Source organism: Electrophorus electricus, chromosome 19 (assembly GCF_041902795.1).
Source record: "Electrophorus electricus isolate QZ-2024a chromosome 19, ASM4190279v1, whole genome shotgun sequence".
NCBI lineage: Eukaryota > Metazoa > Chordata > Actinopteri > Gymnotiformes > Gymnotidae > Electrophorus > Electrophorus electricus.
In genome coordinates this window covers 652,641-677,885 of record NC_137515.1, presented here as the reverse complement: position 1 = coordinate 677,885, position 25,245 = coordinate 652,641, and the positions used below count along the sequence as shown (strand labels likewise).

General features: G+C 40.0%; 2 protein-coding genes across 3 annotated transcripts; one reads left to right on the top strand and one right to left on the bottom strand.

Annotated features, from left to right (window-relative positions):
* Window positions 1–423: 423 nt before the first annotated feature.
* tacr1b (tachykinin receptor 1b) lies at window positions 424–6,286 on the top strand. The gene is made up of 5 exons (XM_027021152.3): window positions 424–830; window positions 1,875–2,069; window positions 4,301–4,451; window positions 5,195–5,391; window positions 5,522–6,286. The coding sequence occupies exons 1-5, from the start codon at window positions 424–426 to the stop codon at window positions 5,757–5,759; spliced, it is 1,188 nt and encodes a 395-aa protein (XP_026876953.3). The 3' UTR covers window positions 5,760–6,286.
* Window positions 6,287–10,407: 4,121 nt separating this feature from the next.
* On the bottom strand, window positions 10,408–23,503 carry scarb1 (scavenger receptor class B, member 1). 2 transcript variants are annotated; one of them, XM_027020881.3, is made up of 12 exons: window positions 23,113–23,503; window positions 22,293–22,453; window positions 20,382–20,523; window positions 19,791–19,994; window positions 19,499–19,594; window positions 19,233–19,348; window positions 18,806–18,972; window positions 18,269–18,387; window positions 15,641–15,714; window positions 15,278–15,329; window positions 14,925–15,071; window positions 10,408–11,450 (listed from the first exon to the last, which is right to left on the bottom strand). In XM_027020881.3, exons 1-12 carry the CDS (start codon window positions 23,230–23,232, stop codon window positions 11,355–11,357), a joined length of 1,494 nt encoding a protein of 497 aa, XP_026876682.2. In that variant the 5' UTR covers window positions 23,233–23,503; the 3' UTR covers window positions 10,408–11,354. The 2 variants fall into 2 exon arrangements, with proteins under 2 accessions (XP_026876682.2, XP_026876691.2); XM_027020890.3 differs by lacking the exon at window positions 10,408–11,450 and adding an exon at window positions 13,304–14,587.
* Window positions 23,504–25,245: the final 1,742 nt, after the last annotated feature.

The following is a 25,245-nucleotide window of genomic DNA, read 5'->3' as shown; positions in this document are numbered from 1 at the left end:
GCCATAGATAGATAGATAGATAGATAGATAGATAGATAGATAGATAGATAGATAGATAGATAGATAGATAGATAGATAGATAGATAGATAGATAGATTTAAACCTATACATTCCAATAATTTATTGTGACAAAATTCATCACATTCCAGTCTTATGAATATTATTTAGGACAAAAGCTTTGAGTGTGAGGTATCTGTCGATTCCCACAGACCTCAGCCTCTGTTTTGGGGATGGATGCACCGTCGCCCCGGTGGACTGAGAGAAGGACCACGCACTGGCGCATGTGCCGCATCCTTCAGTGCGAAAGGGCACAGAATCCACAGAAATAGAGATGACGTTCTCGCTGAGTTTTTAAGCATAACCGATCATAAACCGATAGGTTTTCTCATTTTAACGTATTTTCACGCATACAAAACTTAAACAATGGATCCTCTTAACATGACAATGGATAACTTGAGCAGCAACTGGACTAACAGCTCTTTTCCGAACGAAACTAATGTTTTTTTAAACCAGTTTGTGCAGCCTGTGTGGCAGATTGTATTATGGGCGCTCGCGTACAGCACTATCGTCGTAGTATCTGTCGTTGGAAATCTTACAGTTATTTGGATCATTTTAGCGCACAAACGGATGAGAACTGTGACCAACTATTTTCTGGTCAACCTTGCTTTCGCGGAGGCGTCAATGTCAGCATTCAATACCGTTATTAACTTCGTTTATGCCGTACATAACGAATGGTATTTCGGACTAGTATATTGTCGTTTTCACAACTTCTTTCCGATTGCCGCCGTTTTTGCAAGCATTTATTCAATGACAGCTATAGCTATGGACAGGTAAGCCTCGTAAGATGTATTTATTCGATGTGTCAGGGGAAAAATAACTTTTTGATAATTTCTGTACTGTATGTGAAAAGATTGCCTTAAATGTAATAACTGTCTTATTGTAGCAACAAATGAGTGATAATAAATAATTATTACTGTGGAGACTGTGTGGAATTAAAAATATTTGTAATAGTCCTACGTGCAATTCCTTGCAGAGCTGCAAAGATGAGTCTCCACTGGTCAGTAGTGTTTCCAGACGTACTTTCGATCACTGTGAGCATTAGATGTGAAGATACGACGTATATTGGTTGCAACATTTTGAAATCGCTTATGTAGATGTTAAGCACGTTAAAAAATTGTGATGTGATTAGTTTGATTTGGAAAACTGGTGGAAAACAGAGCTACAAATGTCGCCCTTCCAGACAGCAGCTTGTTGGGAGAGGAGCTACTGCCTGAGGTATGACTAGGAAATAATGTCATACATCTAACTGTAGTCCGAAAAATCCTCTAAACCAACCAAACAAACAAACAAACAACAATAACAACCAAAAAAAAAAAAAAAAAAAAACCCATAACAGTAATAATAACATAGATGATTTTGGAAAAGTAATTGTTTCTTATTTGTTTGTTGTTGTTAGAACAAAAGGATAAAGAAAGGTTACTGAAAAAGGAGTATAGGCTATAGTCTTAAACCATGTATTACCTCGGTTATGAATTTTTCAAATGGAGATTGAGGCAGTACTCTTTTCGGTTATCCATTATGTAGCCTTAATTGTTTAAGAAGAATGCATTCCTGTGATTGTTTCATCTACTAAATTGTTGCCTCCTGATTGCAATCTGAGGTAGGTGATCTGTGATACCTAATACATCTTAGCATGATACAATTTAAAAATAACCCTGAGTATAGATTACATCCAGGTCAAGTCATGGGGTCACTAGCACCAGAGCATAACCTATCCATCTTCATCTCCCTGAGACACAGGGCTCACATGACCAAACAGAGTGCCATAATGGCATCATTCAGGCCTCTGTAAACCTTCCTGCTTTGTTCTACAGGTATGTGGCCATCATACATCCTCTGCAACCACGTCTGAGCTCGGCTGAGACCAAGGGGGTGGTTGGGATGCTGTGGGTGCTGGCTCTGCTCCTGGCCTTCCCACAGTACCACTACTCCAGCACGGCACAGCTCCCCGGACGTGATGTCTGCTTCATCGACTGGCCTGAGTATGGAGTCTGGGACTTCCGGAAGATGTAAGTATGCATGTGGTTGCGGCTTCGCGTGGCCTCTTAGAGATGCGACCTTTTGTCGGGGGAATCCTCTTAAACCAGTGTCTTCAGTCTAAAAACTAAGACAGATAAACAAGGGTGTTTTACATATATGGGCCCAGTAGTTAAATTCATCTGACAACAGAACTTGGGACACTGAAGATGAAAGTTTTAAAATGTGTCATATTTTTGTGGTGTATGCAAAAAAAAAGCACAATAAATCTTTAATAAGATATTAAAAAGCAAAATATTTCACTCTATAACCCTTCAAGAGACAATAAAAGATGTAATCTGCATAAAATTAGATACATGTCAGACTGAGCGTTTTCAGTCATCCTTTCCCTCCCTAAGTACACACAAAGATTATACAACTATATAACACCAAAGTGGTTAATGAGTAGTGTCAGTCTTAAATTTGATTGTTTAAATATCTAAAATTATTTTGCCCTGCAGGTGTATATCTAACTCTGTAGGAATTTATTTAAGACTGGTGGATAATTGTATTTTTTTGTAAGATGAGACAAAAATAAAATTAATTGCATTATAAAAATGCCAGAATATTTTAAAACAGCAAGACTTTCCTGCAACTACATTAAAGCAAGAATTTAACTGGTGTGAATGTACAGGTTCATTACTAAAGCATCTCAGTAGCAATATTCAGGTGCTATTCATAGACACCAGACTCACTTCACTTCCTTGTGCTTAATTGGAGCACTTCTTCACCAGGGTCACTTTACTTCACTTGTGCTTAATTTGAGCACTTCTTCACCAGGGTCACTTCACCTCCTTGTGCTTAATTGGAGCACTTCTTCACCAGAGTCACTTCACTTCACTTGTGCTTAATTGGAGCACTTCTTCACTAGGGTCACTTCACTTCACTTGTGCTTAATTGGAGCACTTCTTCACCAGAGTCACTTCACTTCACTTCACTTGTGCTTAATTGGAGCACTTCTTCACTAGGGCCACTTCACTTCACTTGTGCTTAATTGGAGCACTTCTTCACCAGAGTCACTTCACTTCACTTGTGCTTAATTGGAGCACTTCTTCACCAGGGTCACTTCACCTCCTTGTGCTTAATTGGAGCACTTCTTCGGTTCACTCACTTTGCTATCTTGGTTGGGCTCGTGCACTTACAATGTTCATGCCAGGTGTCTGTGGAGAGAGACGTTATTTTGCAAACAGTTGAGCCATTTCCTATTTAATGTAATCAATCTTCCTCCTGGCTTAGACTGTCACTCCATCAGTAACCTGTCCTCTGCCATGAAATAGCTTATATTACTCAGGGCATCAGGCCATAGCTGTTGGGCCCACTCTTGTGGGAGTCTTCTGTGAGCTGGCTTCTTCTATAAGTTTGAAATAAAGCTAATCTATGAGACAGCATCCTGCATACAGCTCTGCTGTGAGAGATAAGCAGTCTTGATTAATAAACGCTGTCTCTCTCTTTCTACCTCTTTGCATATGTGTGTAAGAAAAAGAGGGAGAATGTATGTATAATGGTAAACTAAGTTCACATTTGTCTAATTTTAATAATGCAAAATATTTTTTTATGTTTGGTGGTGTAGTGGCATAAAAGCAAAGTCTTTTTTATTTTTGGGATGCTGGCATCATGGTGCTGTGAATGCTTTTACAGTAAGCATTTTCTAACCAGCATATATGCAATCAAGATTGGACTAAAGCCACTCACTTCTTTCTTCTAGGCAGATGCACATTTGCTGTTGGATATTTGAAATGGCGAGCAGGGTGTTGACTCTGAGCTTTGTCTCAGCATAAACGACTGAGCAAAGTACTTATATCATTTCCTACAGATACTCATTAATTTGAGAGCAAATTGAAAATTACAACTTGAAATAATCTTTGGAGAGTCTCATGAGGACAGCATTCTGAGAGCTATTCTATTTTCTCCCTCTGAATCTGTAGTGAAACGAGTGTGTTGGTAGATAATGTTGAGTTTCAATTCAGTTAGCATGCTGAAAGCTATCTTCAGAGACCCGCTGGGTGTACCTGAATCCTCTGAACTCACAGTTCATGAATGAGAAGGGCTCTAGGGCTCATCTTCAAGGATATATTTATGAGAAACACACAGAAGCTGCCAAAAGGTTACCTGTGTGTGGAGTCCAGGTGTGGACATCTGATGGTGTTTTCTTCTGTGATGGACGCTCTCTCATTTTTGCTCTTTTTTCTTCCTCTCTCACATCCTTCTGTCTCATGTAACACAGGTACTATGTCTGTGTGGTTGTGCTTATCTACTTCCTGCCTCTGCTGGTCATGGGTTGTGCATATCTGGTGGTGGGACGCACCTTGTGGGCGAGCGAGATACCGGGAGACTCCTCAGACCGTTACCGAGAGCAGCTCGCTGCCAAGCGGAAGGTGCTGGGATTTATCTCTTCAAAAGATGCACACTTCATATTTAGTGGTTTACAACTTGCTTTGGATGATAATCACTTCTCATTTCAGAGTTCAAAGGCAGAGATCGTCAACCTTTGACGATTTGTGAGCTAAACTCTCTCGTTTAATATCAGATTTAAAGAGTCCCGATCAGCACAATGTCTGCCTTACTAAGCAGGGAACCTTTAGAAAATTATAAAGGATATCTCAGAAACACTTTTCTTGTGTTACTGTTATACTATATAATACTATTTGATACATATATTTAGAAATGGCGACATATATTTAGGTTTATGATTACAGAGTTAAATTAGACGCTTGAACGTTGAAGTGCTTGAACATTGTAATATATTGTTAATTTCTTTAATAGGTATTTTTGAAACCTCAGTTATGTTAAATTAATTTATGCCTAGTAAAAAATAGATTATTTGCATTGTATGATGTGATCTGAGCACATTTTATCTGGGTGCACTCTGATTATTCTTACACGCTGCAGACCAACATTCACTGTGATTTGCTGAATCACAGTGCTCATATGATACAATAAAGGGAAATAATTTTAGTAAAAATAATAAAGACTAATCTTAAAGCAGGTCTCATCAAGTGGTCTTCTGCATGTCACAAAGCATATTACAATTATAGCAGTATAATAATATAGTAATATAATATTTATCTCCAAACCGTGCAGCCTCATTCCTCTTCCTTTGTTGGCGTTCTTCTCTCAGGTGGTGAAAATGATGATCATTGTGGTGTGCACCTTTGCTGTGTGCTGGATGCCTTTTCACATCTACTTCCTGGTGCATGAGTACTTCCCGCACCTATTTGAGGAGCGTTTTATCCAGCAGGTCTATCTGGGAATAATGTGGTTGGCTATGAGCTCCACCATGTACAACCCCATCATCTACTGCCTCCTTAATGACAGGTACCAACAACTGCAAAGAAATACATACTTTTTCATGCATTTTACAATAACAGTACAAGTGAAGTATTACAGCAGTGTATACCATAGCACTGTAGGCCTGGCCACTATGTTCCTGGCATGTTCCTGGCAGGTTTCGGGCAGGATTCCAGCAAGTATTTTTCTGGTGTCCTTGCACCCCTGAGGGCTCCTACGAAGGGCTGGAACTCAAGTCAGCTACCTACCTGCAGACCCAGGTCAGCATCTACCGCACTAGCCGCATGGAAACCACTGTTTCCACGGTGATGCCACCTGGAGAAGGAGAACCTCAGGTGAACCAAACTCGGTTCTCAGTAGAGTTCACTTCAAACGCCTCCTCCAAAAGTTTGTGAAAGATGCTGTCTGAGTTCTCCCACCTCTGGGGCTCATGCTGAGGTACATGCATGCATTCTGCTGTGTCACAGTAACACTCTTATTTGCATCACTACGATCCTTGAATATATCACTGCAAAAGAAGCTCTGGCATTTCCTAATTTTGCAGTCCAAGAGAATGATATATGCCTTCTTTTTAATGTCTTCTTCATTTATAAGCCAATGTATGCAGTTGTGTCAGAGCCATTCTGAACATAGTGTAGGGCTGGACTCTCACATACTAGCATGCTGTGCAGACACACAGAGGGGCTGACTAGGTAGTGCCCTTTTATGTAACCCCTCACAGTATATTCCTGCACTCAACAGTCCACTGGGCTTGTGTAGAGTGCTGTCCTTGGCAACGGCTGCTCAGTTGTCCATCAGGGTTTCTGGCACTGACTAGGGAGAGCAAAGGCAAAGATATGGAATGTTTTGTACCTTTTCTTTCAGATTATCAGCCTGAAAGTGTAAATGCATTGAATAGCAACTGTCTACATAGTGGGACCCCCAGTCAAGGTATATATAGTACAGTAACAAAGACTGAAACAACGTGTCATCTTCTAAGATATCATTGTGTCAGTGTTTACACTGCCATACAGTGTACATATGTACATATGATAGAAAAATCAACATATATTTGCATGTGTTTTACACTAAAACAAAGAAGTAGTCATAGAGGCAAACAGGAAACATTAAATTGGTCATTTCTGTAAGTAATGAGCGCCATTGTTCCACGTACTAACAGTACTGCACACAAATTGCTGCATTGTGTGCTAATAGTAATACTGCAGATTAATTGATATCTTAGGGGACTGCAATTAAGAGAAAATGATTCATTTTACAGCACATTAATGAGATGTGTAGTCACAGTGTAATATGAGAACTGAAGATTACAATAGGAACTCGTTTGATAAGAGTATGCATATGCATGCATATGTTCAGAGCTTCAGACATCCATATACATGTTCTCATTCAAGGGACCACAACAGAATCTAATTACACTGTATGTTGCTGAATTCCCTCGTTATCTGCTTCATGCCATGCTCTTCTGTGCTTTGCGTGTTTTCTCCCGAAACTGTATGTGTGTGTATAAAAGCAGTACTTGTTTTTAGTGGGCTGTCATGTGTGCTTGCTCCCCCCCCCCCCCCCCCCCCCAGCTGTGAGGGCACAAATTGTAGGTCCCCCTCCCTTTGGTAGGCACGTGTGAGCATGTCTTTGATGTCTACAGCAGGACAAAACACCAACATCAGAACGTCACACCCTTTGAACTGCTCAACAGCTGCAGCGCCACCAGATCCTCCATCATAAGGAGCTTTTGAGTTCTCTTGTTGGCCACATACTCAACTATCTGGACACTGATTGGTTCTGTTTGCTTCAGATAAAAACAGCAGGACATCAGCTATGCCTATATTGTACTACCCAGAAAGCATGGATGCCAGAGTTCACTGAAGTGGGCATAGTTTGTGTGGCTAGGACAATTTGTCTTGTGCTTCTTCTTTTGTTTATGCTATGTTCTCTCTAAAATGCCAAAAGAGTATTTAGTTCTGAAGAAGAATCCTGTTATGACAAATGGAAATGTGATGTTTAGGAGATCTCATCTGTGAGGTACACAGGGAAGTTTAGGATATCTCGTCTGTGAGGTACACAGTGAGGTTTAGGATATCTCATCTGTGAGGTACACAGTGAGGTTTTAATGTGCTGCAGATGTTGTATAGAATAACTTTTCAAATTATTCAAGCTGATATTGTGTGTTTATTTTATGGGTGTTATCTATTAAATGTATATAAAACAACATTTTTATGTAATGAATATTATTACTAAATGAATTATTTTGCCAGTCTAGCTATCAAAAGTAAATGTCTATTGTAGTAGATTGGAAGTCTGTCTTTCTATTGTCTTCTCCAGAAAATCAGTGACAGCATGTTGTACTAAAAACCTAAAATATGTTTTACTTCACATTGTGCAGAATAAAGGAATTAAATGTTCGTTGCTGTGTTTGTCTGAGAGAAAGTGTCATTTATGATATTTGTGCTAAGCTATTCCACATACAGTATGTTGTTGTTGTTGTTTTTTTTTTTTACATATTATACGTATTATAAACTTCTTATTAACTTATTAACACTATATGCAAGCATGGGCAAAATGGTGATGAATTATAAATGTAGCTACATTTGAACACCTGTTTGGCCATTAGGTGACAGTGCCTGATAATCAGGTGTAGAATCTTCCAGTGGACATAAAACACACACACACACACACACACACACACACACACACACACACACACACACACACACACACACACACACACACACACATTATATATATATATATATATGAAATAAACAGTCTTTAACAGTCTTTCTGCATATCAGTTGCAGTGATTCCATAATGCTTTCATCGCAAGATCCTTTGAGGACTTGCGGCTTCTCATTAATGCATAATGCTTAAACCCATCTGTTACTCATTTAAAAATTGTCATTTAAATCCCTCAGTGGGGACATTAGCAGGGTTTATGGCCAATGCATCAATAGCTCTTTAAAGTTGAGTCTTGGTCTCCGAGGCCACTGATGAGGTCACTATTATAACATCACCTAGTTTATTTTCTCACATATTTTAACAGAAATATTTAAGCATTTATTCTGCAATCAGTTTGAGGGTGATTAGAGCATGCAGTTTCTAAAATTATTTTAGGACTATGTAGACATATGTGGGGACATAGCAAAGCCCTGTCCTTATGCCCACCAAGTGACAGCAAATTCCACGCCACCCTTTTGAAGCTTGTGTTGTTTTAGAACCAGATTGTTTTAGTGCTGCTATGATATCAGGGAGTAAAGGGCTGCTTCAGTATGATGACTCTTTCAGTGTTCACACTGATACACTCCAATCCAGTTATGGTTCTTTCAGTGTTCACACTGGTACACTCCAGTCCAGTAATGGTTCTTTCAGTGTTCACACTGGTACACTCCAGTCCAGTAATGGTTCTTTCAGTGTTCACACCGGTACACTCCAGTCCAGAATGACTTTACACAAACCTTTCTCATGCTTAGGCTCAAAGGTCTACAAAGACCAACTGCAATCAAGTCTCTGTTTGATGTTCTTGAAGGCTTGCCAGTGTCCCTTTGGACTTCCAGCCACCTCACCACAGGACAGTGTCATTATTGTCAGACAGAGGTCAGGCACAATTAGTCACAAACAGAGACACTGTGACCAGTATGTTCCACCTAAATCAGCCATGTCAAGCCCACGCCTCTTGTGAGGAAGGCATGAAAGGCTGGTGTGAGATCACAGGTAGAGAGAAAGAGAGAAGAGGCAACCCACACTCACCAAGAAATAAAACCTAAAACGGGGTATGCAGAAACCTTCTCCCTACTCTCAGTGATCAGAACTCACAGCTCCCTCGAACATTCATTTCCCAGAAGGAAGCTCTGAATAAAAATGTCATACATGTCATACATGTCATACACATGTCATACATGTTCTCCATTCAGCTTGTGCACATGCTTGCCGTATGATGGTGGTGGTGAACAGCTTCTCACAGTGTTCAGACCAGTAGGCCTATCGTATGCTGTCATAATGTTAAGGCCAAATGAAAACATGTCTAGTATTTTGTTGAAGGATCTGGCTGAGTGTAAACCTGGGCAATAGCACACGAGCAGTTTGCATATCAATAGAACGTCCCTGATTCTTCCCACTAACAAAGGTAAAACAGATTGTGGAGCCCCAAGCCATAGCTCAGAGAGCCATATCACCCAGCCATGACACCAGCACAGTATGAGGATCTTGGGTCAAAGGAAGAGAGACGCATGTCTCCCCTGGGCATGTGCTTGAAATCCCCTGCCTCCAATGAAAAGGTCACACTTCCTTGCAGATGTCACAAATTGATCACTGCACAGTCGAGGCTGAGGCTTAAAAAGATTAGCATTCTCAGGGCCGTACCTCTTTTCACTAAGCACACACACCTCTGACACTAATGAAGATGAAGAGAGCTGTGTGGTGGAGTGGGGTTGAACTATTCAAATCTGTGATGTATGCGTAACCATCCTTGAAATGACCAGAGCACCAAGCACTTTAAAATAAACAAATTAACCATGGAGAGCATACTGGAATGCTGGAATATAAGCAACTTTCTTTTTGAAGTTTCATATCCATTTTATGAATGTGATTGATTTTATGAAAGGCTGGGTATCAATCTCCCTCCACTGTTTTAATATAAATTGCCAAAAAATCTGAACTGATCAATAAAAGCAGCTAAATTATCCCCTTGAATAATCTGTAAAATGCTAATCCTGACTGGAAATGACCCACATGTTGTCGTCAGGCATAGTGAACACTAAGAAATTACTTTTGAGTATTTTTGGCAACCGGTGCACTTAATGACAGTGTTAATTTAAATCCTAAATAACTTACACATAAATCACGTTGCACTCAAGAGAAATACATGTTTTAAGTAAAAAAAAAAAGGGACGTGGAAGGGGGATGCTTTAAAGTCAAGACAACCCAAAGTACAAGCTATATAAAAACAGATTACTTGCTCAAACCAATTCAGAAATGTTAATATGGTATTAATAATTATACTAAGCATCAGAAACATCGCGCACTGAACCGTGTTTCTAACCCAACAGCCCTATAAGACTGAAAAAGCACAATTGTAGAATGCCACCTAGTGGTAACTTCATGTAATGCAGTCATAATAACGTTTGATTTATATCTGAGTTTAAAAAAGATTTTACAGGTTACATGTGAATTTACTTAAATTAGTTAAAACAACACAGAGGCATTTGAACTATAAAAGTTCACTTTTACTAATCAATAAGATTGGAACAATGTGTCAGCATAAAATGTTATTTTTGTATTTAACCTATTACCCATCCATACACAATGGCAAGTTGACAAGATGAATTTATAAAATTAATATTAAGTCTTTTATTCAAGAGTAAGAAAGTACTGAAAATAATGTGCTCTCTATGATAATGATTATTTTGATATATTGACTGAACTCATACCTCTGACAGTGATTAATAAGACTTAATGGCAGTTAATAGCAGTTGATACAGTCTCATGCCAATAAAAGTTCTGATTACCACATACCACAATTTCCAATTACTACTGTAATCTTGTGTTTAGTAAACATGTACAGGTCTCTCCTGTTAGTACACTGGCGACTGAAAAAAAAATGTTGGTGGGACATCTTTCAAGCAGTTAAAGGTATTAATACAATTACCCAGAAAAGAGAAATACAATAAGGGGAAACATGAAAACAAAAGGTTTAGATTTGCATATTTAAACCCAAACAAAATACCAGGATCTATTACCTTTTTTTAACTTTAGCTAATGTTTCAGGTCCAGTATAAATCACAGCGACAGCCCCTGCATAAAATGTCATGCCATGTCATGACACAGCAATCTTGGGCTGAAACTGCCTTGGGAAGTGGGCAAAACCCACAGTTCACCTTGCGGGAGTACATCCAAGTTGCTCTTCTGCCTAACCACTTGCACAAATACAAAACCCAGCACTGTTCTCTGGTGATTGTGCTTGGAGGAAGTGACCAGGAAGAAGGCAGAGCAGGGCTGCTCTAGCTGTTGACATTCTGCAGTAATGGAGCCCGCTCATTGTCCGGAGTGCTGGGGTTACCATCCGTGCAGGGATGATGGGTCCTTTCACTATTAATCTGTGAATATAGAAAGGAATGGGATGTGATATTACATTTACAAATGGATATCATGCTTACTGTCAACTGTCCACACATGCAGATCCATTGTTTTGGACTTATAACAGGTAAATCATTAAAAAAAAGAAATTGTATTTCTAAAGACATATAAAGACACAGAATAAATTTTTACATATGTGCAAATACTCGTAAAGCAATATGCATTATGTATCATCAAGTTTGATCATCATCTTTATACATGTACATATTAAATTCTGAAATACTTTACTGTGGGAATGTTCTGTTGGATCGTGCTGAGTGCTCTGAGGAAGGCTTAGACTGTAGCTATGGATAACACTGACTAAACTCTCCATGCAAAGTGACCAACGTGTCTGCACCACATACAATGTACAACTGATGCAGAACGGAAGCTAAGACAAAGAAGGTTACGCTGCAAAACACTGCTATTGAAAACATTTAGAAGGAATATCGTTGATAAACTGTACTGGGCCGGTGACGACTGGGTGCTGAAATTTCCCTACTTTCCCGTTTCCAGTGTGACCAGCGCCACACTGGTCCTAGTAGACCGTGTTACCATTAATCTGAGAAGCCTGCTGTGAGTTAACCATGGACCCCCAGGAACTCAGCCATGGTCACACAGGTGTTTCTTCACATCAGCGATACTGAAATCATGCATATTATAATATTTATTTTGGTTTGGTTTCAAGAAGTACAAAAATCAGTTATCTTTGCTTAAACTAATAAAGAACTCCTCAAATAGTTGCATTAATATTTTTACTTTCACTATCAAACGTTTGTAGAACAGTATGGCCAACCGTCGCCTTTATCGGTTTAGTCCCATCTAGCACACCTGATTCATTGACTGGATAAGGATATTTTAAGCAAATATTCAAAGTATTAATTAAAATAAATATTCTAATGTACACACAGACATATAGGATATATAATCCATCCATATAAGCGTGCGTACACGCTTCTCGCAACGTGCACTGTAACCATAACGACGAGCCAGTAATGCAAGTTCCATATTCTTACTGGCTATCCAAATATAGACAGATATGCTCTTTATTTTTCATCTTATACAATGCAAGTAAACATGTATGCAAGGCACAACAACCATGAATATGATTTACACTTAGAATATTGACAGAACCCGTTATCGACAGAATTAGCCAATACGGTTGTAGGTTACGCAGGTTACACATTCTCTTAACACAGATTCTAACAATGTCTTCAAATGTCCTTTTGTGGATACAGAAATGTTCACCTTGGCACTCAACTTTTCTTTCACGCAGGAAGGTTCTTTTTTAAGTTTTTTTTTCTGTTCATTGGTGGTATGATTTGTTAGGGTAGTTTGTGGCAAATCATCACAACCACAAAGAAGCTCACAACGGGGGAATACAAACAGAACACAACGAAGCAGAATTCGGAATGAAAGTGCGTACGTTACTATATGGCGACATGAATCACAATGCGAGACTGCATAGGATCGTCTACACGCTCCAAATACAACTAAAGGTTCAGCTCTGTGTCTAGAAATGTCTCGTAGGGATACCTTTTATTTCGATATAAAAGACAATAAATATGTGAAATTTCATACACAGTCAAGAAATGTAAAATGTATTCTTATTCCTTACCTTAATCTTTTTTACATGCACCTTACCTTGCAATTTTATTTAAACTGATTTGGCCATAGAGGAAAGCAGTACTTATTATTTTTATTTTTTTATCCAAATATTCTGTCTGGGACATTGTCAGACGCAATTAAGGACACTTTCAGCTGCGGACACGTGAGTTGAGGAATGAGCTGGGACACAGTGATGGCGCAGTCACTTCAGTGATCAGTAAAAAAGCTACAGTCGTGTTAGCCTGCGCATCTGATTCCATAGCGTGTAGCCAGATAAGAAGAGTTTGAAGAGGAGGAATATTTCAGCTAAAAACCCACCTGTATCTTTCGTCATATACTTTTTGCTCTGCTTCTCATTGGTACCTTGGTCGTTTTCTGTGTCTTTTACTCCTTCCTAAAGGAATCAGACCTCATTTAAGAATCCCGTGGGTAGATGTCATTCTGACTTGTCCTCGGGTTGATTATTGTCAAACGTAATAACATTTTATTTGATCATAAAACTGACGATTGATGCTGGAAGAGGATTTCATAGCTCCACGTGGAGCTGCGTGTGATTAGAAGCTGCAGTAGGACTGTCGGAGATGTGTGTAGAGAGTGTAGAGAGTGGGTAATTGACACGAACAGAAGCATGAAAGGCATTAAAGGTCATTAAAGGTCATACGGAGACTAATCACATGCCTAACGAGAGTGTTTCCATCCAGTTGTCTTTTGCATTGTTGCACTATCAGAAGTAAAAGGCTTCCCAGTCCACTCTCCATTACAGCTCTAACTCAGTTCTCAACACAGTTGTTTGGTGGTTTGCATGTTTGCCTCGGAGTGCTAAGGGTCTTGGGTTCATGTCTCTATCTGGGTGGAGTTTCCATGTTCTCTGTGTCTGTGTGGATTTCCTCCAGGGTCTCTGGTTTCCTCCCACAGTCCAAAAACATGGAGGTTAGCTAAAAATTGCTTACCCTAAAAATGGTCCGTGTGTGTGTGTGTGTATGTGTGAGAATAACTGTATGTCTGACATCCCAGTGATGGATGGCGCTCTGTCCTGCGTGTAGTCCTCTCTCCCCTTCCTGTGCCTGATGCGGTCCCCCAGGGGGTACTGTGGTTTCCATCTGACAGTACGCTGTGTGCTTTTGACTGTGGCTCTTCACTGATTTGTTGACTGAATGTAAAAGTGTTGTGTAGTGTGTTGATGGTAATGTGTACTTGGGTAGTGAGAAAGGAGCTGTATCATGTCATTCTGAACCAGGGTCATAACAACACTGAAAGCCTGGCTGCATGAGGACTGGACTGGACAGCACAAATGAAATGATACAAAATCCCATTCAAATTTCTTATGATCACTCAGGACGTCATACAGTCAGGTACGACCCAGTCGAAGGGATGACATAATCAAAACTTGCAATTTGAGTCAATCAGAGCAGAATCATTGAAATGATTGATTTGGTTGCATTGACTTCAAAAAATAAACTCTGACCCCCTTGTCTTCAATGGCTCCAAATGCCCTTCTTTTCTTGGCTCTCTGTAAAAAAATATTATGCAACTCTTTCTGTGCTTCAAAATGACCAAAATATTATACACATGCTGTTGTGTAACAACAGGAACTCTTGGAGAACAGCGACAGTGAGGTAAAATTAGGGTGTTTATACACAACAGCTAACACTGAACAAAACTGTACAACCACTCTGACAGACTGGTGTTCATGCCTTGACGGTGTGACAGAGAAAAGAAATTCATAATAGTGCATGCATGATAATATCACATGCAAATATAGCTGCAAAATCTAGTTTTGTCCCCTACAAAATAAACAAAACACAAACCCCCCACCAGACAACGGCTGTGTACATAAGGGAACATACCGTTTCACTCAGCTGTAAAGCCATGGCCCCAAGGATGCAGACTAGCCCAAGACCCACGAGGATGTACTGCACACACTCCAGTACCATCGGCAAAGTCACCAGGTTCATACGGAACACACTCAGCACAGGGCCGTCAATGTGGCCACTCTGGGAAAGAGGAGGTGGTTAAGACTTGCCATGGACATCTGCATTAATAAATTAATACACAACATTAATAACACACGTTTCACTATAAGGCTTTACAAACAAAGCCAATTCAGCCAGACCCTAGATACATTTACTCATAATAATGATGACATCATTATATCTCAGGCCGTTATCGTTATTTTGGTCATGAAAGTAACGTGACATACCTCTTCAAACCAAATCATCGGCATGACCACTTCAGCTATTCTGCCGGTTTGCCTAAGAACATAATGAAAAGCCCCCAAGTTCAGCAGAGTGAAGCTCACTCACTAAAGCTGAGAGTGCACAGCTGTCTTATCTGTCATAGCTACATGAATAATGGCACCTTTAGTAAAGACAAATGCTGTAACTGCAAACATCAGCAGCACTGTGGGATACTGTGGGATGTGGGATGCTGTGGGCTGTGGGATGTGGGATGCTGTGGGATGTGGGATGTGGGATGATGTGGGATGTGGGATGCTGTGGGATGCTGTGGGATGTGGGATGTGGGATGCTGTGGGATGCTGTGGGATGTGGGATGCTGTACTTACATTATTCCTTCTACTTCTTTTATTAACAAGTTAAGCTGCAGCTTAACTGACACATTCATAGGTATACCGGTTTCCTGCAAAGCATGAAGAATATACCATTTTAGGATTTTAGGACATGAAGTACAAACTCTGTAAATAAACATGTTTCTCAAAAAAACAAACATCACTGATATAAAACCCTTTGGTCAATCCCTGGTCCAAGTGAGTGTAATTGTCTTTGCTCTCTGAGTGGGTTGGCTGCCCCCCCGCCCCCGGTCCCTCAGCAGCTGGTGCTTGGCTCTCTCCTAAAAGTGCACTGAGCTGTCCAGTGACATCACATTAGCGGCAGTTTGAAAGGATGCAGTGGCTATATGTGTGCTGGAAGAAGCAACCGTGCCCACAAAAGTAGAAAAACAGCCTTAGCTAGTAGAGATGGGATCCTGCCCCCTTAACTCCCTTAACTCAAGATCCTGCCAGACGTAAGAGTCAGTGCTGAAACATGGACTGAGATTCAGTACAATATAATATAATGCTATAAAATAAAGTGTAAAACTACTAGACATTCAGTGCAAAAACAAGACAGTTCATCCTGAGTTGGTAAATAAGGATTTGTTGGTTTCTAAAGGCTACCCGGTACTACATCATACTTTGCATTATGGAAACTAAAGTTTTGCTTGTTAAATATAAACCTCAGAATGTTACCAAACGGAACCGTTAAAAGGTTTGACCGGGTGAGTGGACAAGAGCACATCATGACTACATGAAGTTAGGTCAACTGGCCATCCTATTAAAATGTCCTGGTGTGTGTGTGTGAATGCCTAGTGATCGCTACCCTAATAGAGTTGTCCTAGTGTTACTATGTGTGTGAATGGTTGTGTGTGTGTGAATGCCTAGTGATCGTTACCCTACTAGAGTTATCCTAGTGTTACTATGTGTGTGAATGGTTGTGTGTGTGGGAATGCCTAGTGATCGCTACCCTAATAGAGTTATCCTAGTGTTACTATGTGTGTGAATGGTTGTGTGTCTGCATGTCCAGTGGTGGATGGTACTCTGTCCCGGGGGTTGTTCTTTCTCCCCTGCCTGTGCCTGATTCAGTCTCTCAGGGGCCTGAGGTTTCTGGTTGAGAGAACAGTGTATGTGTGTGTGTGTGTGTGTGTGTGTGTGTGTGTCCCAAACATATAAATAACAGCTAAACAGCTAAAGATTTGTATTAAGTGTTAAGTAACATAGGCTGGTAGATTGTAAGTCAATCCTTTACAAACATAATCTAACATAGGCAGGCAAATAATAAAACATGCGTGAGCAGGACAAGGTCTGATTCATGATTGCACAATTCACCAAGATCCACTTTAGTCATGAGGAACTGTTCCTTTCTCTGCTAATGACAACTCAAACACTATCTTATCACATTATTATCTGTGTTAAAAGGCTCTCTGAGTCAAGCGTTGACTATGTGGTCTGCTACACTGACAGTCACTACAAAATGCTAAAATATCACACCCGCAAACTATAACAAATCATACTGGAATAAAATTGCATTATAATATTTCTAATAATATCTGACCATACATCCTTTAATGATAATGCAAGCAAGTCAGTGTGAGTAATAACTATAATATTTCAATGTTTAATCATTTATGGACCATGTTAAGAGTCAAGAGTTAGAAAATTCTTTTACCTGATTCAACAGATTGAAATCAGACGCTAAGAGCAAAGTTTACAATATTACTCAATCAGACCAGAGCTATCAGCGTGTTTATATCCTATGCTTTTGAGGGAACAAAAACAGCCTGTAAATGTTATGATAACCTCAATTACAGCATACTACTTATGGCAACTTTCAATTAGTTTATCAAATGTCCTATTGTTCAAGCAGTTAACTGTAGAACATTAACTTCTTGGACCCAAAAAGAGCCTAAACCACAGGAACCACAAAAAACAATATTTTCAGTTTCCACAGTTTTACGTCAATAAAACAATAAGAAGGAGTTGTTGAACCAAGGTCAGCAATATAAAGTCGGACTGCATGGATGTTAAATGGAACCAATTTAGATAACAACATTTATGGCCAAATTTAAAGATAAAGCACTTAAGAATTATAGCACTTAAGCCATAACTCCACTGCATAAAACCTTTAGAGGTCAGTTCCCTCCATCACATACAAGCTGAAGAGAAAACCTTCTGACTCCTCTGAATATCTGTATGTTTATTTCAAACAGAATACATCTTACCACCTCTATCATCTGCTTAATTTCCCGTTTTTAGAGGGGGCAGCTACAGTTTGTTGGTTTAATTAGACCCCCCTTCAAGCCTGTTGAACCCCACACATTCAGGGGGGAATGCGAAGCACTCAGTTCTTGTACCCTGCCAGCCTGCAGATTTTGGATGATCCTGTACACTGATGTAAACAGAGAGGGAAGCTGCTCCCCCTCATTCTCTGTGATTTTATGTCAGCAGGCTACTGTCTGCATGCGATGCAGCTGGGATTTGAACTTCCAAGCTCATCTCAAAGCTTAGGGTACAAACATCGGCAGAAGTGTTATTTTTGCTAGTTATAAGAATCTAAAAAGGAGGATGTTGTTTCTGCATGCTGATGGAGTGTATTCTTAATTGTGGCTTGTGTACATCTGTATGTCTGCTTTTCCTTACTGGGTGTATGTCGATAAAAAGGCTGTGGTCTTCCTTGTTAGGGCTGAGTCCATTGACAGTGGCCAATAGGGCTGGGTCAGCATTGTAGAAATGAGGATGTGAGATGAACACTGGGGACTCTAGAAGGAACATGACAAATGTCTCACATTCATTTCTGATGATTTCTAAAGTCACATATCTCAAACATAAAATAGGCACTGAAGGTGCATTCAGAAGTTGCCTCATAATATGTCTATTTAAATGGAAGCAACCTCTTCTCAGTCTTTTGGGGTGCTTGTTTGTTTGTTTGTTTGTTTGCTTGCTTGCATTTTTGCCAATTAAGTGACGAACTATGGGGTTGCTCTGTCGATACAGACACAAAGAAGCGCTCATGTTAAGCTCAGAAACCAGAAACTGAGCTCAACAATTTTGTGTGCAGAGGGTTTACCACACAGAGGCTGAATCAAAATGAGGCTTTGGTTTAATATGGTTGTGCAAGGCCAGATGTCTACTACTCCATGTGTGCACAGGGTCAGATGCAGGTGGGAGGACACTCACTGTGCCTGCAGCTGCTGACATTAAGAAGACCTGACTGCCTGCATGGACAGAAGCCTTCGTTCGGATGATAATCTGAGCCATTGGCAAAGAGGGTTTTTGGGGCCACAAAACGGAACACAGGGATTCCTTTCACCATCCCAGGGTTCTCATACACCAGCTCCATTGACCTGAAAAAAGACAAGGGTCATTAAAAACAAGACTTTACCAATGACCCAATATCAGCATAATGGAAGGTTTTACAAACCAAGGGATGTAAATTCAGCACGAAAGTCAAGAATAGATATTACGACACAACTCTACCCAACACTTGTACCTTTATTCAGTTTGATGCGGATCTAGTCAGTTTGAACAAATGGGGCAAGTAACCGATGGCATAAATGAGCAGAGGGTTGCTGTGTGAAATGCAGCGGGGTCTGTGCATGGAGACCTGCAGGCATCTGGGCTGTAAAATGGGAGGGTGGATTCTGTGGTTAGGAAGGGGGGCCACATCTGACCTGCTGTCCCATTGATCATGTTGCACTGGTCAGAATTCCAGTAGTTCACCTGGTACATTAAAAGAATGGGAAATGGATTTTGTATTGATTCTCAATTGAATTGCAGTTCAGACTAAATTGTTTTTATGCAACAGAGCTTATGCTCCAGTGTAATTGCTGCGATTAGAATGCAGATGTATAATTGACATTTAGCTCTCACATTCTTCAGGCCATTCCAGGAGTCAATTTTGTGAACTTTCCTGATGTCATCCTGTCCTGTAAATACGGTGAACAGTCCAGTGTTGGAGTTGTTAAACTGTAATTGGACAAAGACAAAAACTCTAAGATAAAAGATTCTCACATCACCAACCAAAATGTGTTAGATAAAAATAGCAGTTTAGGGGTTTAAATTATATGGAAATACTTAGCACTCCCATTGGAAAGTGATCACATGAGAGATTATATTTGTGGTGAATACTGGCTGCACAGCATTTGACAAAACATGTACCAACCTCAGCAAACAGGCCAAACTTCCCTTTGATGGGCACCATGTCAGGAAAGAATGCAGTGAGGAAGTCCACCAGCTTGCTGTCATATCCCCACATGAGCTCACCTACACTTTTAGTCACAAAAGGGCCCTCTTTGAACATTGTGAAGGTGGAACTTATCAACAGACGTGCTGGGAGTGGCAATTTCTCAAGCATCACCGATGCTCCCTAAAGCCAAAAGACCAAGACGGACCAGGAAAAAACACAAGGGAAAGAAAAGTAAAGCTGATTCAGATGATAATGGATTACAGCTGGTAGAATGACATTTAAAACATGGGGGAGATGTTCCTATGCAGAGTTGCCACTATAACAGAACGGGTGTTGTTACAATTCACAGGTATGACCTTGCTGTTGCTATGTCTACTTGCTCCACTAGATGAGCTACAGGACCTTGTAGATGTCAGTTCCCAGAGAGCGTGCCAACTCGTATACTTTAGATTTTAATCATTGACAGCCACTCAACATTTGGGTGTGAAGTGTTATTAAAAAATGTTTCACACCACACTTTCACACCACCATTGAAGAACAGACAAAAGGCAATTTCAAATATCTTACCAGCACTAACATGTTGGGGATGGTAACTACATCAGACTCGTTGCCTGCAGACATACTCTCCTCAAAGAAATATTGCCGATATTCACAAAATGACACAGTCTTGTTGGTGTGGAAGGTGATATTATCTTTTGAACGTTTCTCACTGAAATAAAGTGAAGCAAGTGGAAAGAACCAGTGAGTTAAAAAAGAACTGTCCAGCTTCAAGATTCAGCACCTTGTATAACCCACCTTTGCTTTCAAATGGCCAGCCTCAACAAGTGGCTGCACTCAAAAAAAAGCCAGGTCAGCATTAGTGTTTGATGAAAGGTATGAGAATGTCACAGTGAGACACGTGTTTGAAATTCCTGAAGACTGCAAAAGTCACACATTTTGAGTAGAAGCGTGAAAGGAGCTTCCTTAAATGTAGATCACATGCCCTCTATTCAAACTAGGAAACTGTAGTTGAGATGCAAATATGGACCTCTGGACATCTTCCTTGAACATATTTCTGTGTTTACGGCATGCTGAGAGGACCACCTCCATAAGCACAGAGGAAACACCAAGAAGTTGAAAAAATACCGCTGTCTGCTTATTTGGGTGTATATGTATTGCTTTAGTACAATTAGATAAATAGCTAAAAATGTAACTGTCCAAGCACTAGACTGATTTCTAAAACAGGTGATAGGTTAAGTGATGTAACAGGTGTAGTGATGAAAAGATCAAACATATAAAACTAATATTTGGACATACCAGACCTTTCATATCCCCAAAGCGTTTGATACGTTTTCCACTAACATGTTTTGCAAGGCTGTGTTACAGTCCTGGGCAAAGGCATGTTTCACATTTTTGATCTGAACTACAGGACAGTCGTGGCTATGGCCTTTTCAGCTGTAATGTCTAATCTAACATCCAATACTACTGAAGTGAGATGCTGTGTGATTGTAGACTGCAAGTTGCAATACTAATTGCCAGTTACTCAGCTTCCATATTATAATATGAAATAATTACATCTGAGAAAATTGACTAAAATTACTTGAGATGGAGAGATACAGAGAGAGAAATCTTGTGAGCTTTTTTTTGTCTGATCATCCATGGGTATCTGCCTCTGTGTCTGTTCTGCACACAATGGCCCATAATATGGTTTATGGTTTATTAAGGATGAAATTAGGATGAAGCCACAGTACCTGACCAAATGTTTATCAGTCAAACTTGGTCTTAATAACCATGTCAAAGGAATGTGATTTCAAAGCAATGACAAAATAAATTGTTCTGTGTACAACTTTAGATTTCTTCCTCAACAAAATGACTATATGTAAATATAGTACATGTTCCTAGATTGGGAAAACTGGTGACAGCAAACTTCAAAAGCAAAATAATTTCAAAGGTATTTCTTGTTCCACAATGTTATGATGATTTATAACTACAGACCCAAGCTATTAAATTACTAAAGTCAACAATGATTGATTACACCCAGACAGGTTAAATCAGAAGAAGAATGCTTAGTTAGGTCAAACTCAAGTACAGGCAGAGAAAGTAAAAAATGTTATTTACTTAACATGTTCCCACAAATGAACTGACCACACCCACAGAGGGAAACTTGGGTTCAGGGACAATGGGGAGAGCTTTAGGAGACATACCAATTCATCTCAGAATGGAACACAAATTCATTGTGAACATTGTGCAATTTTAATTTACATTTTTTGATGGCAACTTTGCGGGTGTAGGTCTTACCCGACATACACCCATCGGTCTGTGTAACTCTTATGCGCGATGACAAAAAGACCTGATTTACAAAGCATAAATAAAAACATTTATTCGCAACCCTGTACACACAAAAGCCATGACCAGACAGGTGTTGGAGTGCATAATGAACACATCAGAATGACCTGTGATGGAAGAGAGATGAAAACACACACACACACACACACACACCTGTAAACATATGGGCCTCTTTGCTCCACCAGCGGCTTTTCTCCCAACAAAATCTCTTTAGGGTTGACAACATTGAAGAAATATACGCTCATGAAAAATGGTACAGGGATATCCTTCCACATGTTATAGGAGAGCTCATTTTGGGGGTTTATCTGTGTATTCTGGGAGATAAAAGCAGTGTTTGAGAGACACACAGAGACATAGACAAAGCAGAAATTGCATTTTCTCTTTTAAAAATATTTTATATGTTACCACAGTCACTATCAGGTTGTGGTAAAAAATGCAAGACAATTTGTTTCTACCATGGCCAAATTACAGCTATTCAACCATAACTGGTAGTTGGATCAACAGCCGTATTTAACAGTTGCCTTATAATCCTAGTTAGGCTTTGACTTGCATCACAGAAAGAATAGAGGCCTTAATAGTTTAATTTATTATTATTATTATTATTAATTGCATTTATATATCGTCTTTCTCAAACTCAAGAACGCATTTTATAGACAGACATCAACTTTTTACACTCACACACCTGATGAACTTTAATATTAGGGCCTACAGTTCATTTTCAGCATCATAGTCTAAGTAGCCATGGACTCAGATTTAAAGTAAATTGTTTAATGTTATTAACCTATAAGAATAACCTTATAAAGGTAAGTTAAAGAAAAGGGGTTTTAAAGCAGGGTTTTACCAAGGTGACAGTTCTTCTCTCATACGACTTTTTCATCTAGGTTTCTAATATTTTATGAAATACAAAAAAAAAAAAAAGTGATCTGACTGGTTGGTACAGAGGAACAATTTCAACCTTTAGCAACCAACTTACCTTTACTATTTGTTCGTCGATAATAATTGGTCCCACGAACACGAGAACAGTCCCGAACACAAGCGTTGAAATCCCCGCGATTAAAAGTCCAATTGCTATTTTAGAGTATACTATCGCCATAATAGTTTTGCACAGAAACTAAAAAATTAGTAGACAAACTGCCAGATGGCTAAGGTGCGTGAGCGTCTGCAGGCAATAATGTACACTGATCAAGATAACACTGATTGTATGTGGCTACCTACTCTTATAATGCAGGCTTGATCAGTCCAAGCAAATAATGTAGTGCGAAGGTTCAACTTTCAAATTCCTACTCAGCTATTACAGCAAGCTCTTCTGTAAGAGAACCCAAGACATTGCCGGGTAGGCGGCATGTTTACTAACTACATCATGTCTCCACCCTGCAAACCAAGGGCTTCCGGGGGTTGTAGTTAAAGGTACAGGGCAACAGTGACGCGACATGCAACATTATCGCTTGCACATACATTATTCAAAACCTACAGCCATATTTACATTACCTTTATTTATAAAATTTTGACTAGGCAGGATACGACAGCATAAAAACAGTTCTTAAACAGTGAAACCTGAAATCAACTATAGTCAACTATAGTTTAACATTATAAACAGAAACACTAAATTAAGAACATTAACCAAAAATATTTAAATCCTTTAGAAAGCAATTTAAGAGGCAGAGGAATAAAAGAATATCTTTTGGTTCTGCTCATGGGTGCTACATAACCCCAGTGCCAACAAAGTAAGTAGATTTTGAGGCTGCCCCGAGGAAGAAATACGGAGCTGAACTAACACTGAGTTTGTTAATGAGGGTGTAGGGTGGTGATGAAGATGATTGTAATGGGGCCCAAACCCAGGTCCGATAGGTGGCGCCACTGACCCGCCGCTGGGTGAGCCACCATGCTTCAATGATGGTGGGCCTGTGTGCAAAACAGTTAGGTCTTAGAACCGGTAAAATAAGAGAAGAAAAAAACAAAGGTGAGGAGTTGAACTGCGGCCACTTTGTTGCGAGGGGAACGAGCTCCTGCTAGACTAAACGGGTGGAAAGACTAAACACCACGCTGAGTGTGGAAAAAGGGAAAACAAAGGACACCACGGGAAAAATGGCAGCCCTGATGCACTGGAAAAACCAAACTAAGACTTCCCAATCAAAACCAGAGAGGAACTTTAGTGGCTAAGGGAAGCCTCAGGAAAGAGACAGACTTGAGAGGGAAAACTGGAGAATGGAGGGGACGTGTAAAAACAGAGGCACCCTCAAAGAGCGGATGAGAGGTGTAGCACAAGGGCTCACAGACCACAAAACTCAGAGTTACCAGCTAGGAGCTTGGTTCAATACTTTAGCAAACACCCAGCAGTGAGTGACTGGGTCACTGGGCTTGTATAGACCTAGCCCAGCTGTTGGGCATCAAGCCTGACTGGTAGTGTGTCTGACTCGAGGCCTCCCCTTGGTGGCCGGAGGGGGCCTCGGCCTGGTGCCAACTCTTACGATGATGATGATGACAATGATGATCATCCTGCATCATTTTTGTACTCTCCACCTCCTCTGAGTTTTTTTTTTTGTGTGTGTGTCAGCCCAGCACAAACTGCACTAGTATACTCAAGGACTGGGCAGATGAAGGTCAGCTATGTCTGTTTTAAATCTGATGGACATATCAGCTAATGTGTGAAGCAATTGACATTTATTGTTTCAAAAGCACAAGAAATCAACAGAAATGGCAATAATATCCATCCTGGGATTATTATTGAGTGCTTTATGCCAGTATTGTAAAATCTGAATCGGAGCAGTGACCGTTGAACCGTTTGTCATAACACCATGCTGAGATGGGGCGGTTTTGGAAACTGTATCCTTAGAATCCCTTCACACACCTTGCCAACTCAGCTGATTAACAATATTTGACAAGAGTCAGCTGGGCTTTGCTTTTTTTGGAAACAGCTTTGACTAAAGCTTCTTTCCATGGCTTTGGGAAATTATTGTGTTGGATATATAATTTAAAAACACGGCTCCAGTTCTTCATGAAAAGTCTTTAAAACCTAAGAAGGACTACAGTCTGATCCAGCTGCCATGTCCACATTAACTCTGTGGAGTCTAGCATTAACATGCACAGTGCTCAGGGAAGGTAGAGT